Here is a 16,400-nt window from a genome sequence, read left to right as displayed (position 1 = left end):
GTCGGAGTTCGTGGCATACACCAACAACACGTCACCGAGCCATCCTTCTCCGATCCGGCGGATCCGGGTTTTATTCGTAGGTCCCGTCTTGTGTAGACACAAGATTAATTTCATTTGCCCGGAACTCTCTCCGGCCACATGGAATAATGCAGATCCGGAAACTCCAAGCCTACTCTATGCAACTCCAAGCCTACTCTATGCAACTCTGACGATAATACACTCATACATAGATTCTGTCACACACACATGACGAAATAGTCAGTCTCATTCGGTTCTCCAAACAGTACTGTCGTTTTATTTGTGAGTATTTCTAACATATTTCTAGCTGACAATTTCAACTTTCTAAATATTGTTTCAATAATAGCAGTTGAAGAAAAACTTTTCAGCTTTTAAAATGGCCATGACTAAAATCAATCCAGATTACCACTTGCCGATTGACAATCAAATTCGCCGTGGATTCATACGCAAGGTGTATTTTATATTGATGTGTCAGTTGTTTGTAACTTTAGGAGCTGTTGTAATCTTCTTCTTCTTCCCCGAAGTGAAGGACTTTGTCGAACGCAATATTTGGATCTTACGGCTGGATGGGATCATCATGGTGGTGACAATGGTGGCCTGCTGGTTCGAGATTGTGCGACGACAGACGCCAATGAATTTCACATGTTTGGGCAGCTTCACCTTCGCTAGATCCTTTTTTCTGGGCGTCGCAACCAGTTATTATGCTGACAACAAGGTGCTTTTGGCCATCGGGACTACAGTTGCCATCTGCTTGTCACTCACGCTCTTTGCCATGCAAACTAAATGGGATTTGACAGTGTTGGGAAAAATTGTGATATATGCCAAACCTATCTTTGACCTGTTCTCCATCTTCTTTGGTGGCAAGTTACCATCTCTGACCTATTCATCGCTTTGCGCCTTTTTCGCCTCCTTCAACTTGATCTACGACACGCAGTTGATGATGGGCGGCAATGTATGTAAGTATATCATTAGTCAGGAGGAATACATTTTCGCCATAAGCAATCTGTATTTTGATATTTCAAACATTTTCTTGAACGTGTTAAACATTCTGGGCATCACAGAAGAGTAAATAAGTAATCCATTTATTTACTCTTCTGTGATGCCCAGAATGTTAAAAATTTTGCGCATTTTATCGAATGTTTGCTTATTGCATTACACAGGCATTTAATTAGTGGCCAAACACACACATAAATCACACTCTCACACTTGAGTTGAAATGTGTCAATTATGTTATTAGTCGACGGCAATAAAAACGTCAAAGTAATTACAATATTAACATAAAGAAACCGCAATCTAAGCAGCAGCTTCTCTAGTCCTAGGATCAGGCCAATCAAATGGTCTTAGTTGACAGCTGCTGGCCGTTCAACTTTTTAGCTTTAATTAACAATTGACAGTCGCCTGACAGTTGACACACACACACTACGTTGTAGTTATCGATATATACCAACCACCCACTTTTATACTAAGCTGTATTTTGGAGCTGGCCATCAATAAAACTCAGCGTGCTCATCTCTTATCTGCTCACACGCCATGACGTGCGACAACTTTTTGGCTGTCTACGAACTTTTTATTTGGTGGTTCACTCCACACTGACCTCAGTCCCTCACCTCCTCTCTCCCTGCTTCACTGTTGTTTGCTTGTCACTAGTTTTTCTAGCATTTAAGTGCCAGCAACATTGACTCCTGACTTCCTGTCAACACGTGTGTCCACAACCATTCTTCTCTCCTTCCCTCTCTCATTTATCCTTGCATGACTTGCTGTTGTGGAAAAACGTTTGGCTACATTTTGCCATATTTAAAATTGTATTTTTAATAGTGTGTTGCATAACAGATTTGGCCGTATTATTATTAACACTTATCATTTCAATTTAATTAAAAACTGCATGACAAAAATGAAAAGCAGAGCAACTGAAGCATTCTTTAGCTTTTGATAAATCTTTTTGGAGTGCTCTTGTTCAAGCATCATCAAAATTGCGGAAATCGTTAGAGGCTAGTAAAAGCATTTTCAAGTTTTTTTTCTACCCGATACCCAAAGAAATACTTCTGTATGGCAAATTACGCATATTGCAATCTGGTATATTTTGAAGTCTTAGTATATACGATATACCAAATATAACAATCGGTATATTTTTGGTATTTTTCGGCATAATAATTGGTATATTTTATGACCTCTTGGTATATTTCGAATATATTACTTCATCGATATATCAAAATATGACCTGCGCATTTTTGGTATTTTTTGGTATGATAAGACCTCCTGGTATATTTCAAATATAATACTTCTTCGGTACATATTTAGTATTAGTTCGGTACAATGTTTGGTATATTTTAATACCTCTTGGTATATTTCGAATGCAATACTTCCCCGATATACCATATAAGGCACTCGGTACATTTTAAGCATATTTGTGAAATATTATTTGGTATATTTTAATAACAATACCATACAGTTCAGTATATTTTTAGTATTTTTGCAGTATATTCATTTGGTATAGTTTTGAATATAGGTTTCGCTGTTTTGCTTTTATTCAAAATGATTAGCAGGTATTTCATAGTCGAGCACACCCAACTGTAGCCTTCTTACTTCTTTTTTGTTAAACATAAAGCAAATTTATAAAGTATTCTCTTGTGGCTTAGTCTTGCAGTTCCATTAAACAAATCTTTTAATGAAAAAAAGCTAAGCTTGTTACTCAGTTATGCAATGATTAAATGCATAAGAGTCAGAGACTCACTCAACTCAGTGCCGCAAAATGTCGCACATGCTACGTGGCAACAACAATAATACCACAACAACAACGACAACAACAACAACGACAACAGCAACAACGAGAACAACAACTGTCTGACTGTTGTTGAACAAGCAGAATTTGCCCGCGTTGCAGAAGTCAAACAAAAAAAACAACACTCGAAAGAGATTACGTTATGACATTGTTAGCATTGCTTTTGACCAGCGCAGAACAGAAAACAACAATTGTAAATATTTCTTTTTTTTTTATATGTATTTTCGCAAACACTGCATAAAAATATGTTTCGCAATTTGTGGGTGTAAAAAAACGAAGAAAAAATGCCGACATATGTCACAAAGGTTGTGTGTGAAATGCAGGCGCAAAAATGGGATTGTTCTTTGCTTTACTTTTTTTTTTTGCTTTTGGGAGTCCTGTTAATGACTTTTTGGCGACCTTTTGCCATGCTAAAAATGTAATTAGAAGATTATTATGAAAAGCGCCTGGGCTGCCCTTAATTAAAGTTGACAGCGAAGACAACAAAATGGAGGAGAACAAACTAAAGTGGGGAATTATGTGAATGTGAATGTGAATGTGAATGTGAATGATGTAGAAAAGTTACCAGAAAAAAGTAAAAGTTCGGAGTGCAATCTTAAACGACTTCTAAACTGAGCCGGAAAGCATGCTTTTTAGTAAAAGGAAATTGGCAACAAAAGGCATCGGACATTTTATTTACTCTGTGCCGTCAATCAATTAAACGAACGCTTTCAACATATTTTGTTTGTTGCCTTCGATATTGCCTCGCACTTGAAATATGTCAGTTTCAATTTGTGAGACTAAACTATGTTCCCCAAAAACAGAGAGAGAAAGAGAGATTCCAAAAGTCGGCTGAATTGTTAATTTTTCCATCAAATTGTTTTATACCCGGAGAATCAAGCATCTACTCGGCCGGCCAACTAAACTGTAAACATTTGCAAGCAACACGTTTACCCGTTTCCGTTCCTTGTTTGTCAAGCAAAGATGCAGCTGCAAAAAAAAAACAAAATAGAAACAGTGGTAAAACCAAAAAAAAAAAATAGAAAAGCGAGATAAAATGGCAGCAAAAAGTGGGCAGAAAAATAACTGCAAATGCAACAAACTGTGGCACAGAAAAAATACAGAGCGAGAGTCAGAAAATTGGAACGAGAAAAAATTGCTTTGGTTGAGGCAAACAAATTTGCAATCAAAGTTGAGATAGTTCGTTTTTTTTTTTGCGCTCGCACAAAGACTGAAAAACTTCCGCCATTTGCCTTTACGCCAGTAAATTGAAAATCAAAATTGTTGCGAAAATCAATTACAAGCAAGTTAGAAACAGTTGAAAACTCGACTTGAACTCTCTCTCTTCACTAATTGAAGAGACTGCCAAGGATGCTTTCTGTTAATGTATATTGTAAAGTTGACGCTTATTCTCAAATGGATTTCATGAAAATTTCAATCGCTTTTCATTTTTGGTCGTAAGCTGCTTAAATGTCCGCTTGATCCGCGAGGATAACAACAGCCAGCAAACATCTGACAAATATTTTAGACTATGGGGGAAGGGGAGAGAGAAGACGAACTCGGATTGGGACTGGGAAAAGAGCACGTGATGCGCATGAGAAGCACATTCAAATCCAATGCCAGAAAGTGACAAACAAGCTAAAGTCAAAGCCAAGGATGTGCCTTCTGAATTGGTCAGAGTCTGCGGAGCGTGGACAATTTAACAGACTTATTTATTTATGAAAGCCAAATGCATTTGGGCTGCTCGACAATAGACCCAACGATGATGTGGCCAGCATCAAATTGAAATTGCCAGCAAAGCCAATTTTATAGGCACGCACGTGTAACTTGGCCATTTGACTCAGTTGGAAACGGGAAAGGGAAAGGCAACAGGGGCTGAGCTTAGGTCAATAAAGTTAATATTCAAGTCCGAATATTGCAGTTTGTTAACTAAATAAATAAATCAGTGGACATGTCTCCATTCTGGCTAAAGCACAAACAATTATTCTATTTACACTCAACTTCCACATCTCTTATTTTTCACATGTCGAACAATTGCCATTGAAATGTGTTGGAAATTAACAATTATTCAGCTTTAAAGTCAACACAAAAGACTTGACTGAATGGCAGCAATTTAAAATTGTGCACAAAAAAGTGAAGTTGAATGGGTATACAAAAATAAAGAGAAGCCTTGGATAGAATGATTTTTATTCTACATACTTTAAGTATATCAAAAAATGCACTTTTCCTAATATACTTCAATTCATTAATCGTGTATTTTATTTCATCATTTTTTATAACATTTTTCCAGCGTATGTTTCCGCACATCAACTCAAAAATTTCTCTCTTCATTTGCTAACATGCAAAAACTGTTATGTATTGAGCTTAAATTATTCAACAGTTTTAACTATTGTATTTCAATGCAATTCAATAAATTGCAAATATTTAAATTTTAAAATGTTGCTAAGTATTGTAAACAATAAAAAACAAGTACTATAAGAAAGCTACAGTCGAGTGTGAACGACTGTGATATACCCGCTTCCCATTTTTAATAAAAGTATAAAAAGAGTGCGGTATTAATTTTAAAATATACCAAATTAATGTACCGAAGAAATACTGACTTATACTAAAACATATTTTTTGTATATTGATACAGCAAAACATAAGCGAAACAATGTGGTACTATTAGTGTAATATTCCCAAATAATATACCAAAAAAATACTAAAATATATTTTTGTTATATTGATACAACAAAACATAAGCGAAACAATGCGGTGCTATCACTAAAATATTCCAAAGGAATATACCAAATAAAATGTATATCTGATATATTGATACAATATATACATAGTATAATATGTTGGACTTTATATAGCTCTATCTCTTATAGTCTCTGAGATCTAGGTGCTCATACGGACAGACGGACAGAAGGACAGACTGGCATAGCTATATCGTCTGGGCTCTTGATCCTGAACAAGAATAAATATGTATATAGTACTTCATGGGGTTTGAGATGCCTTCTTCTGTCTGTTACATACATTTCCTAGAATCACTAACTTATAATAACCTTCTACCCTATGAGTACTAAGTATAAAAACAAAAATACTCCCATTCAAAAGCTATTTGTGCATTTATTTTCGTGCTGTGGTGATGAATAAATTATAATATTTCTCTTGAAAGAGTCGTTTTGCAATTTAAGTGCAATTGTTATGAATTTAAGCTGCACTTCAAAGGAAATATTCTAACTTTAATAACATCCATTTCAGCCACAACTTGGTTTAATCTGTTTTCAATTATGCAGCAAACTGAATTTGCCTTTAACGACTTCAAGCTGATAACCTATTAATTTTTAATTACGAATGTAGAAAAAAAGGGTGTGCATAAAAATAGCATACAGCTTTGATTTATTATGCCCGACCCGCCCCAACGGCCACGCCCCGTAGTCCGTCCGTTCAGGATTTTAATGAGTTCAACTATGGATGAATGTAAGTGAAGTGAATGTGTTCGGTGGAGTCCAGAGTTCTTGGCAGGTTAATAACCGACATGGCACGAAAATTAATTGCAAAACATTTAGCCCAAGTTTGTGTGCCTTGCCGTAAGTGGTAAAGTGGCAAGTAGCAAGTTGAAAGTGCCAAGTGGCAGGTGGCAGGTGGCAAGCTCCAAGCAGGCTCCAAGCAGGAAGCATAAAGTCCGGCTGTCTGTGCGGCATGCAAATTATGCAGCAAAGAGGTCGGTGCTGTCGGACCCCATCTAATGTGAAATAATTAAAAGTTTACTTTTTAAATAAATTGCAACGGGCAAGCGATGGGTGAATCTCAGGCCTGGACTTGCCATTTAATTAGGTTGATAACCGGTTAACTATTCGAACTTCCTGACACAACTGTGGCTACTTTGTTAGTTCAACCACAATACAAAAAAGTCCGCTTTAATTTTGCCCTGGCAACAGGCAGGCAAACAAAAGGCGAAGATAACAACAAGGCAAGCAGTGACAAAGAGATAGAAAAAGAGAGAGAGGGGGGGGAATGGAATGGAACACCCGCTGACTTGAGAGTGGTGCACGCAAAATAACTTAAAAGCCGCAAAGTGGCTGGTAAAAACTATTTAAGTTTATACGATAAGGACAATAAAAGCACAGCAACAGGGTGGCACTTGCTGTGCCACCTCCCCAACGTCCCCTCCTCTGAATTATGCTAACTGTAAACCAACCACAGCACATCTGCCACGACACAGCACAGTGGCGTGAATTTAGATTTTAATGGAATATTAAGTAATTTAGTAAAAAGAAAGTAAAAATATAAATTTTAATGATGGTAAATATACAATTAACATCTTTAAAAATCATTAAATATTTATTATATATTTATGAAAATTTTGAATTTGCCCCACGGTGCATAGCACACACTTTGTTCTGTCAGAAAGTGCTGCATACTTATAGGCAACCGCAATATTATCTTTGTGTGCGTGTGTGAGACTATGCTATCTGCGAGTATGGAGGAGTATGAGTGCAAATGCGATTCCGTGTGCTTGTGTGTGTGAGTTGTGCGTGTGTGTGTGTGTGCAGTTATGTAATTATGGTAATTAAAAACACACTGGCGCCACTTTGGTCGCTTGACTTGTCTTTGCCATCTTGTATTTCATAGCTGAAAGCACCTTTTGCGACTTTAACTTCCGCGCAACATCTTGCTGAGTGTATAATATGTATAATAATAGTGTTGTAAAACCAGGATAGGCACGTCCGACCTCATGAAGTATTATATAATTATATTCATAAATGCAGATTAGTAAAGGTTTATTCCGCAATACACTTTAAAATAAAAAGCATACTTCTAGGCGGCAACAGGAAATTATAGATTAACTTCATTCATAGCAAAAACTTACTTATTAAAATATTTTCCATATTTTTATATATTTTTCTAGTTCTTAGAAACATTGTAAATAATCAGACTAGCTTTAGTTGGAAAAAATGAATGACAAAGTGTAGCAAATTTAGGAATTTTAGTTTACTCACTAGAGTATTCCCACTTCGGCTTGTCACATAAATTTCATAGAATTTTTTTTAATCACATTGTAAGCAAACACATACAAGTTATTACGGCATACTTACGAGCCAAGTTGCAAAGTCACAAAAATTTCCATGCATAAATTGCATAAACATTTTGCGAGCTCGTTTTTTGCAATTAAAAATGCAAATGAGCTGGGGAAAAACTGTTGCTCTTACACTTGTGGCAAGGACAAGAACAAACTGCAATTATTTGAGATATAGATTATGATAAGAAAAGGGAACTTTTAATTATCTAAAACAATCAAAGCACCCCATTTAATATAGTGTATTTAAGCAATAAATATTTGTGGTTGCATAATCAATGGCAAAAGCATTCATTTAATTAAAAATGAAAAGATATGGCGATGCCATAGAATAATTTGTGGGTGTGTAAATGTGTGTGTGTGTGTATGTGAGTGTGTGGCTCAAAGCTACGCAATCGGCTTACAAATTTGTCGGTTAACTCCGGGAGCTTATCGCGCGGCGAGACACATAAACCACACAATATGCTTCACTAATGCTGGCGCCACAGATGCTTTCAAATGAAAGGCTTTCACTTTTCGTGCCACTTTGCGAAAACAGTAGCCAAAGCCAGAGACCAGCAATATCATATATATGTGATAAGTATTCACCTTTCACACGATTCCCCGAACGCATACGAATGAGCTCATTAAGTGCGTCTGCTTCTGTTTCTGTTTCTGTTTCTGAATCGAAGAACGAATAACAAACAACAACAACATAGCATAGAACGAAATCGAACTCGAAACGAAAGCAAAGACAAAAGCACCCACAAAATAATCAAAAAGCCCCTCCAGGTGTGAGCGAGAAAGAGATAGAAAGAGAGCGAGAGATGCGCTGCAATTAATCAAACACGATTTACTACTCGACTCGACTCGCCTCGAAAGTGGAAATCAAATTGCGACAACTGATTATGATTATGTGATGTGTGCTGCCAATTGAGTTTATTTATTTATTTCCAAATAATTTCACATTTAAAGCGATTAAATTTCGCTTGTGGCCTTGCGTGCTGCTTTTGCAAGCTGGCCCTCAAAGTGTTGTGTGTGTTTGCCTTTTGTCTTCACTTGCCACTTCAATTACCTTTTTTTCTTTCTGTATTATGCTTTTTACGTGGCCCACGACAACGTCTGCTGCTGTTGTTGACGATGAAAGGTTTCCTATAGCTCTCGATAAACATCATTACAGATGACTTAAGTCTTTGTTTTCCTCTTGTTTACGCTCGATACTGTTGCTGTTGCTGTTGCTGGAAAGTAAGTAGTTAACAGTGCGTATGATTAATGTAACAAGCATAGAGACTGCATATCAAATGTAGACACAATATCACCGCTTATTTATGCTGTCAGTTGTCAGTTGTCATGTCATTGAATAATGCATAAATAATTTGCACTATTCATAGAAAGTACTCAACAGCGTGCACCACGGTGCGTATGACTAATGTGACGCATTCAGCTCGTAGTTATCAAAGCAAATACGAGTATAGTAGTAAATTTTTATTTGTTTTGAATAACCTGAAAACAAAACACATACTATATCTCATACGTATTTAACAATTATTTATGCACAGCAAGTTCTGCTTTGGCTTGTGGCTTCTTCTTCAATTGTAATTAGCAAAACTCTTCAGCGTCATTGACAGTAGCCAATTCACTGGAGACTTAATAATACACACACGTTAAAAACATAGAAATGTTATCATAATACTATATAAAATATACTCAGAAAACAATAGACAAACGGAACGCAAGCAAATCTCTTCAGCACTTTGCAAATATTTGCTAATTAAACATTTCTACCTTTGTCTTTCATATTTTTTTGTTGATGCTTTTTCACCTTGCCTTTTCTTCGCATTATTTACTCGCTTGTAGTTTGTTAATAATAAATTTGACATCATTGCGCGTAAGAGCATAAAGATATTACTTGTTGTTATTGTTATTTATAGATGTAAGCCAGCTACACAGCTGCTCCGAACCCGACTGATAAATTCTCGACAGCATTGACCCTGCTGCTGCTGCTGATGATGATGAGCAGCAAAAAACTAAACGACCTAGTGAACAATTAATTGCAATAATAATGCCAATATCTAATGCCGTTTATTAATGCCTTATCATAATAATAATATTATTGTTTTTTGAACTTGCCGACCGAAGACTTCTTAACCGAGAGAGCCCAACCCCAACCCCAAGCAGAAAACAAACCGTTTATTTACCTTCAATTTACAATTCATTGACAGCAAAATTGACGTTGACGTTGACGTCGCTGTTTTTACCGGCTGCTCTCTGCTGCTGGCTTTGAGTCGCGCTTTGGACTTGGTAAATGAAGTTACCTGGCCTTGTCGCGCGCCAGTCTGCGCTTGATAGCCAACGCAGCTGCCTCCGACTCGCATTCGCATTCGCACTTCGGCACAATCTTGATCGACAGTCTTAGTTGACATTCGTGGCTGTTATATTTTTGGTTGAAAGCGTTAACTGGCGTGCTAGCAAAGCGGCTTAACTTATAGAATCCCATTTGCTTTGCGATTTATCTATCAAAATGTCACTGGCCAAATTCAAAACGGTAATTACGCAACGGGAACACAAGTGAACACAATTTATAAATAAAATCATATACACAAAAAGGAGTTTAAGCTAAAAATTGTTAAACAATCGGAGTATCGAGAGTAGCTCAATGTTGGACTATAATTTGTGATCCTCGTATTCATTTTCTTAATTCCAGCCTCTGGCATTCCTCGGTCTCTGTCTCTGCCTCAGCTACAAAGTGCACTCAACAGTCGCAGCTCCAGCAGCACGTTATGAGGACAATCTCATTGCATATCCCACTTCACCCAGCGAAGTTTTACCCATTGAACCTCTCCTGATTTATCCAGAGACAAGAGAGGTTTACTATCAAGCACGCACACTAGACGGCGATGAAGAGCGCGACATTATCTTTGTGAAGTTGCTGAAGGATAAATCCAATAGCTATCGACCCAAGCTGCAGCGTCTGGTCGAGAAGAAGGAGCAACGTCGTAAGGAGCTGAGCATGAAGGACATCTTCTTTGTGAAAGCACGAACCAATGGACAATTCAGTCACGAGCGTCTCAAGGTGTATCGACTGCCGGAGTTCTATGCCATCAGCGTGTTTCGCAACGACGAGAAGTGAGAAGGGAGGAAGCTGAGGAAGAGGAAGCTGCAGCGAGAATCGATTGCATTTTAACGATGCAACAAAGTTGTTTTAAGTTTTTTAAGTGTAAGACGCTATAAATAAATACCTCAAGAGTTGTTTTAAGTGCAAGCTGCGTTTATTACTGTTAATCACACAAACAAGACACAGGCTCGTTATCAGAACAACGACAATTTACATGCCATTTCAATTATGCATAACAAAAGGCAGCTGAAAGATGGGCGTCAACGTCAGCGCCAGAATCAGCGCCAAACATCTCTCTCTGTCTCCTCACTTCACCAACTTCAACTTCACGCATTTTGCGACGGGTTCACGTCAAGCGGCAATTAATAACTGTCAGTCAATTGGTAGCTACAACTAAAGCCTCGCCAAAGCTCCAGCTTCAGCTTCAGCGCTCCATAACAACAAAGAACTAATCCCTTTTGTCACTGGGCGTCACAGACCGCGGGCCAAACATTACGTCAAAAAAAGAAAAAATCATAGAAAGCCGCAACAAGAAACAAAAGAACATGAATGGCAAGAAAGATGTCTGCAAAAGCCGATGCGTGAATACACTAATAACATGAGCGTGGCGTATGTGCTTTACTTTAATTACATATTTAAACACAAAAATATACCCCAAGGGGACTTTACATCAATATTTCTATCAGTGATTCACCTCATTGAGATGTCTAATGGGTTAATTTTTAATAAATCTTCTCTGGAATCGGGTTAAGCGCAGAAAATCTGGGGAATTTGTTATATTTTTGCAATCACTGCGTCACTGCGGCTTTCTGAAAAATCACACAAAAGCATCCACTGCAGACCTAACGTCGACTTTCGCCCACATTTTTCGGATTGCCATTTAAAATTCCGCACAGGCATTTGCTCCACTTTGAGCCACGGGGGAGCTTAGAAGACAATGAAGACGTCGCACAAAGGGCTTTATGAAGTAGACATGCCGCAATGAGGTTGTCACAATTATGTAAATTTAATTAATTACTTGGTAAATAGGACAGCACAGTCAGCGCCCAAAATTGATGCTTACAATGTAGGTGATAAGTAATAAGATTTAGTTGACCATCAGTCGTGGTGCAATGTTCATCGACATGAGCTCCTGGAACAGCAATTTGGCCGCATACGGCAGACGAACCTGCGATATTTGTGTCTTATTCTTGCAGCCCTTGCACTCAAACGTATTATTCCGCAAATTGGCAATGGCAATCAGACCACAAAAGTTGCAAATGTGCACACGATACGGATCCGACACCTCGAAGAGACGTTCGCGCAGAAACTGTGCTGCACCGTGAGAGATTTGACAATCACGTTCCATCTCACCGAAACGCAGACCGCCATCACGAGCTCTGCCCTCCATAGGCTGACGCACAAGAATCTGCACAGGACCACGGGCACGCGAATGGATCTTGTCGTCCACCATGTGCTTGAGACGCTGATAGTAAGTGGGGCCAAGGAACACCTGCAATAAACAGTTTACTTATTGAAATTGATTGATTTAAGTTAAAAGTTGATTCTCTACCCACCTGAGCATTGATTTTGCGTCCTGTGTGGCCGTTGTACATGACCTCATTGCCACGCAAATGGTAGCCGTACTCCTGCAGGAACGTGGAAATCTTCTGCACGTTCACAGCATCGTTGAAGGGCGTGGCATCACCAATTTCGCCCTTGTTGGAGCCCAGCTTGCCCTGCAGACACTCAATTAAATGGCCAATTGTCATACGAGATGGAATAGCGTGAGGATTGATGATAATATCGGGTGCCAATCCCTCGCAGGTGAATGCCATGTCCTCCTGTCGATACTGAATACCACATGTTCCCTTCTGTCCGTGACGCGAGGCAAACTTGTCGCCAATCTGTGGGATGCGCACAGAGCGCACACGAATCTTGCAGAACTTGTAGCCCTCGCTGTTGAGTGTCAGCATCACTTGATCCACAATACCAGTTTCGGAGTTACGCAAGAATGTTGAAGCATCTCGCTTGGCAAAGCGCTTTGTGTTACTGTCAAGTTCATCCTCGTTCTCGGGCAACGTAATTGTCTTGCCAATGACGACATCATCGCCAGAGACACGAATGCCGGGTGCAATGATGCCATCGTCGTCCAGTTTGTCGTAGTGAGCATTTCGCATGCCTTGGCAAGTGCCACGATGCGGCTTCTCAAAGTTCTCCTCCTGATCGCCAATACGCTTGTTCTCCGAATCCTTGTACGAACGGTAGAACACCGAACGGAAGAAGCCACGCTCCACAGCCGAAGCATTCAAAATAACAGAATCCTCCTGGTTGTAGCCAGTGTAGCACAAAATGGCCACAATCGAGTTGATGCCAGCGGGCAACTCTCTGAAACGCAGATACTCCATGGAGCGTGTGGTGACGAGTGGTTTCATGGGATAGTACAACACGTGGGCCAAGGTGTCCATCCGCACGTGGAAGTTGGTAATGTAGACACCCATAGCTTGTTTACCTGATGAATAAAGAAACAAATTAATAAATGAATAAGTAAGAAAGATACAGTCAAGCTTTGACGGTTTTACTTTTATCGAAAGTGAATATCATGGAAGGAATTTCTTACCCATAGCACTTTGATAGGTGTTACGCGGACTCTGATTGTGATCGGGGAAAGGTATAATGGATGCACAGACGCCCAATATCATGGCCGGATGAATCTCGCAATGCGTGTAAGTGGTACAATAAGCATAGTCCTTGTCTTGTTTAAGATCGTAAGGCGACATGGCAATCATAACCGTCTCCTCCTCCAGAGTATCGATGTACTCAACCACGCCAGACGCAACCAGCACTTGCCAGCTGTAGTTGTTGTAGTCACGCTCCTTTAACATCTCCACATGTGTTTTCTTCAACAGCAGCGTGCCATTCTCCACGATGAGCAGAGGTCTGCAAATACGTCCTGCATCTGTGTAAATTCTGATCTCACGATCACGAATATCGCGAATCATCGACACCTCCGACACAATAATATCCATCTGGCGACGCAGTTTACGCAATGTGGCCATCAGCTGCTCCGGGTCACGATGAATGCCTACCCAGCAACCATTCACAAAGATCTTGGTGGCATCCGCAATGGCAGAGGGTGCAATTTCCTCTAGATTCTCCATGGACCACTCCTCCAAGAACTCTAGAATGGGCGACGGCTGCGAACCCACAGAAATGTAAGCCATGAGAGCCAGATTCTTGACCAAGCCGACAGCAGCGCCCTCGGGAGTCTCAGCGGGACACAACATGCCCCACAAAGTGTTGTGCAACTGACGAGGTTTGGCCAGTTTACCATCGCGTCCAATGGGCGAGTTGACGCGACGCAAATGTGACAAAGTAGAAGCGAAAGTGAGGCGATTCAACACCTGAGAGACGCCAGCACGCGCCTGATGCGCCTTCTTCTGATCACCCCAGTTGCCTGTGGCCAAAGAGTAACGCAAACCATCAGTAATGATGTTTGTCTTGATGGCCAGCTCCAGATTAAAGTCCTTGCCGCGATCAATGAACTTTTGTGTGTACATGCGCACCTCCTTCATCAGGTTCTTGAAGAGACCACGGAAGAGGAAAGCCAACAGCGGTCCAGCGAGATCCAGACGCTTGTTGCCGTAGTGATCACGATCGTCAAGTTCTCGACGACCGAGTGAAGCCAGCAGCAGACGATGCACCATGTAGCCCAGGAAATAGGCTTTCTTAGTCTCACAGAAATCAGAGACGCCAACGTGGGGTAACATTTCCTTCTGTAGAATTTCCTTGGCATACTTGATACGCTTGTCCTTGGTGACGCCAGGACGTGCACCCCGAGCGCCAATGAAATTGAGGGCTACATTCTGTTCTTGCACAACGAAAGCCTCATCGAGTGAAGGCTTCACCATCTCCATCATCTCTGGATCATCAAAATCGTAGATAATGTGTTCCAGAATATCGCGATCGGCCACGAAACCCAAAGCACGAAAAACAATCATGATGGGTATCTCCTGTTTGATGTAAGGCAGAATGGCAATGATGCGCTGACCAATTGCTGACTTCTTGATGTTCTGCGAGCCACGTGCCATCATGTTTACCCAGAGCGTCGAGGTGGGACGCGAACTGTGCTCCAAACACGAACGGATCTCTGTTTTGAAGGCATATTTGCCATCCTTCATGCTAAACACATACACTGTGTTCGTTGCCATCTTTTCTTGAGCGATAAGCACTTTCTCTGAGCCGTTAATAATGAAATAGCCACCTGGGTCAAGTGGACACTCGTTTAACTCAGTCAAATCACGATCTGTCAATTGGGAAAGCAGACAATAAGTGGATCGCAACATAATTGGAATTTTGCCAATAAAGGTTTTCTGATGCTGCGTCTCCACGGGATCCTGGCCTTCCACATTCTTTGTCTTTGTAATGTCCACATAAAGCGGAGCCGAATAAGTTAAATTCCTCAAACGCGCCTCGTTTGGCATCATGGGACTTGGTGAACCATCTTTTTCCCAATGCGTTGGCTTCGAGAGGTAAATCTGTTCGAATTTCAGCGAGAAACGCGGCGGTGTCTCCACCTCGCCCGATGTGTGCTGTGCCTCAGCCTGTAGCTCAATGGCTGGGGAATCCTCCACAATGCGTTGCACAGACATTTGGATGAACTCGTCGAAACTGTCGAGCTGCTGACGCACCAAACCCTTCTCGTCGAAGTATGCGTTAATCACAATCCAACAGGCTTCCTGCCACAACTCGTGCGAGATTTCCTCCGCATTCTCCTCCTCGTACATCTCTACAATGGGAATTTGTTACATTTTTGTTGTTTCTAGCGCTCCGCCGCCATGTTCATTTTTTTGGCAAACAGCGTGCGTTGCAACTTTTTGTTGTGGTTGCTCTTACCTTCCTCATTGTCGTACATCATGTTGCTTTAGTAGCTGCAAGTGCACTTTGTGCGTTCAACAACAATAAACTTTCTCGTATAATTATTAATATAAATACAAAACTAATGAAATTGCCACACAAAAAAATTCCGCACCAAAACGTTGCGGCGTTTTCGTTGGTGATGTGCAATAACAAACATCCAAACAATATATCGATAAGAGCGTGTGCTATCGATGTGTATTATTGATATCGATAGCAGATTCGGCCGGCAACAAACAAATTGATAAAAATGTAAATAAACCAGAAATTACCTACAGCAGTTTTTGCATGAGAGCGATTACAATGCAATCCAATGCAATGGTGTACAAAATAATGCAATGCGAATAATTAATTGAATAATTTCAAGGTCTGCTGGCCACCATGAACAAGACACTATGAAGCTTGAACGAGTTTTGAGTGCACTTGACTACGCTTCAGTTATTTTGCTTTTTTTTGTAAGAATTTCACTTAAATTTTTACGCATTATCAATCCTATATTATAATACAAATTATTCAAATTAGCCAATAACCGATAACAGATAATTGTCAGCAGTTTAGTATCGAAAGCG

The 16,400-nt window shown here is 40.0% G+C and overlaps 3 protein-coding genes across 3 annotated transcripts; 2 read left to right on the top strand and 1 right to left on the bottom strand.

Annotated features, from left to right (window-relative positions):
* The first annotated feature begins 283 nt into the window (after window positions 1–283).
* Window positions 284–1,087, top strand: LOC133837100 (protein lifeguard 1). The gene is made up of 2 exons (XM_062267759.1): window positions 284–300; window positions 368–1,087. Exon 2 carries the CDS (start codon window positions 395–397, stop codon window positions 1,085–1,087), a length of 693 nt encoding a protein of 230 aa, XP_062123743.1. The 5' UTR covers window positions 284–300; window positions 368–394.
* A 9,027-nt stretch (window positions 1,088–10,114) lies between these two features.
* On the top strand, window positions 10,115–11,082 carry LOC133835745 (uncharacterized). Its single transcript, XM_062265795.1, has 2 exons — window positions 10,115–10,365; window positions 10,525–11,082. The coding sequence occupies exons 1-2, from the start codon at window positions 10,342–10,344 to the stop codon at window positions 10,948–10,950; spliced, it is 450 nt and encodes a 149-aa protein (XP_062121779.1). The 5' UTR covers window positions 10,115–10,341; the 3' UTR covers window positions 10,951–11,082.
* Window positions 11,083–11,917: 835 nt separating this feature from the next.
* LOC133835742 (DNA-directed RNA polymerase II subunit RPB2) lies at window positions 11,918–15,986 on the bottom strand. The gene is made up of 4 exons (XM_062265792.1): window positions 15,811–15,986; window positions 13,535–15,703; window positions 12,492–13,426; window positions 11,918–12,427 (listed from the first exon to the last, which is right to left on the bottom strand). Exons 1-4 carry the CDS (start codon window positions 15,830–15,832, stop codon window positions 12,023–12,025), a joined length of 3,531 nt encoding a protein of 1,176 aa, XP_062121776.1. The 5' UTR covers window positions 15,833–15,986; the 3' UTR covers window positions 11,918–12,022.
* Window positions 15,987–16,400: the final 414 nt, after the last annotated feature.

The sequence above is a fragment of the Drosophila sulfurigaster genome, chromosome 2R (genome assembly GCF_023558435.1).
Source record: "Drosophila sulfurigaster albostrigata strain 15112-1811.04 chromosome 2R, ASM2355843v2, whole genome shotgun sequence".
NCBI classification, from domain to species: domain Eukaryota; kingdom Metazoa; phylum Arthropoda; class Insecta; order Diptera; family Drosophilidae; genus Drosophila; species Drosophila sulfurigaster.
The sequence above is the reverse complement of the archived record's forward strand: the minus strand, read 5'-3'. Positions and strand labels throughout refer to the sequence as shown.

Excerpts from the sequence above, each read along its gene's own strand:
- LOC133837100 (XM_062267759.1), top strand. The coding sequence starts at position 395 with ATGGCCATGACTAAAATCAATCCAGATTACCACTTGCCGATTGACAAT.
- LOC133835745 (XM_062265795.1), top strand. The coding sequence starts at position 10,342 with ATGTCACTGGCCAAATTCAAAACG. Across the intron at positions 10,366-10,524 it reads CACTGGCCAAATTCAAAACG|CCTCTGGCATTCCTCGGTCT; the intron begins GTAATTACGCAA and ends TCTTAATTCCAG.
- LOC133835742 (XM_062265792.1), bottom strand. The coding sequence starts at position 15,832 with ATGATGTACGACAATGAGGAAG. Across the intron at positions 15,704-15,810 it reads GATGTACGACAATGAGGAAG|AGATGTACGAGGAGGAGAAT; the intron begins GTAAGAGCAACC and ends TTCCCATTGTAG. Across the intron at positions 12,428-12,491 it reads GACGCAAAATCAATGCTCAG|GTGTTCCTTGGCCCCACTTA; the intron begins GTGGGTAGAGAA and ends TGTTTATTGCAG.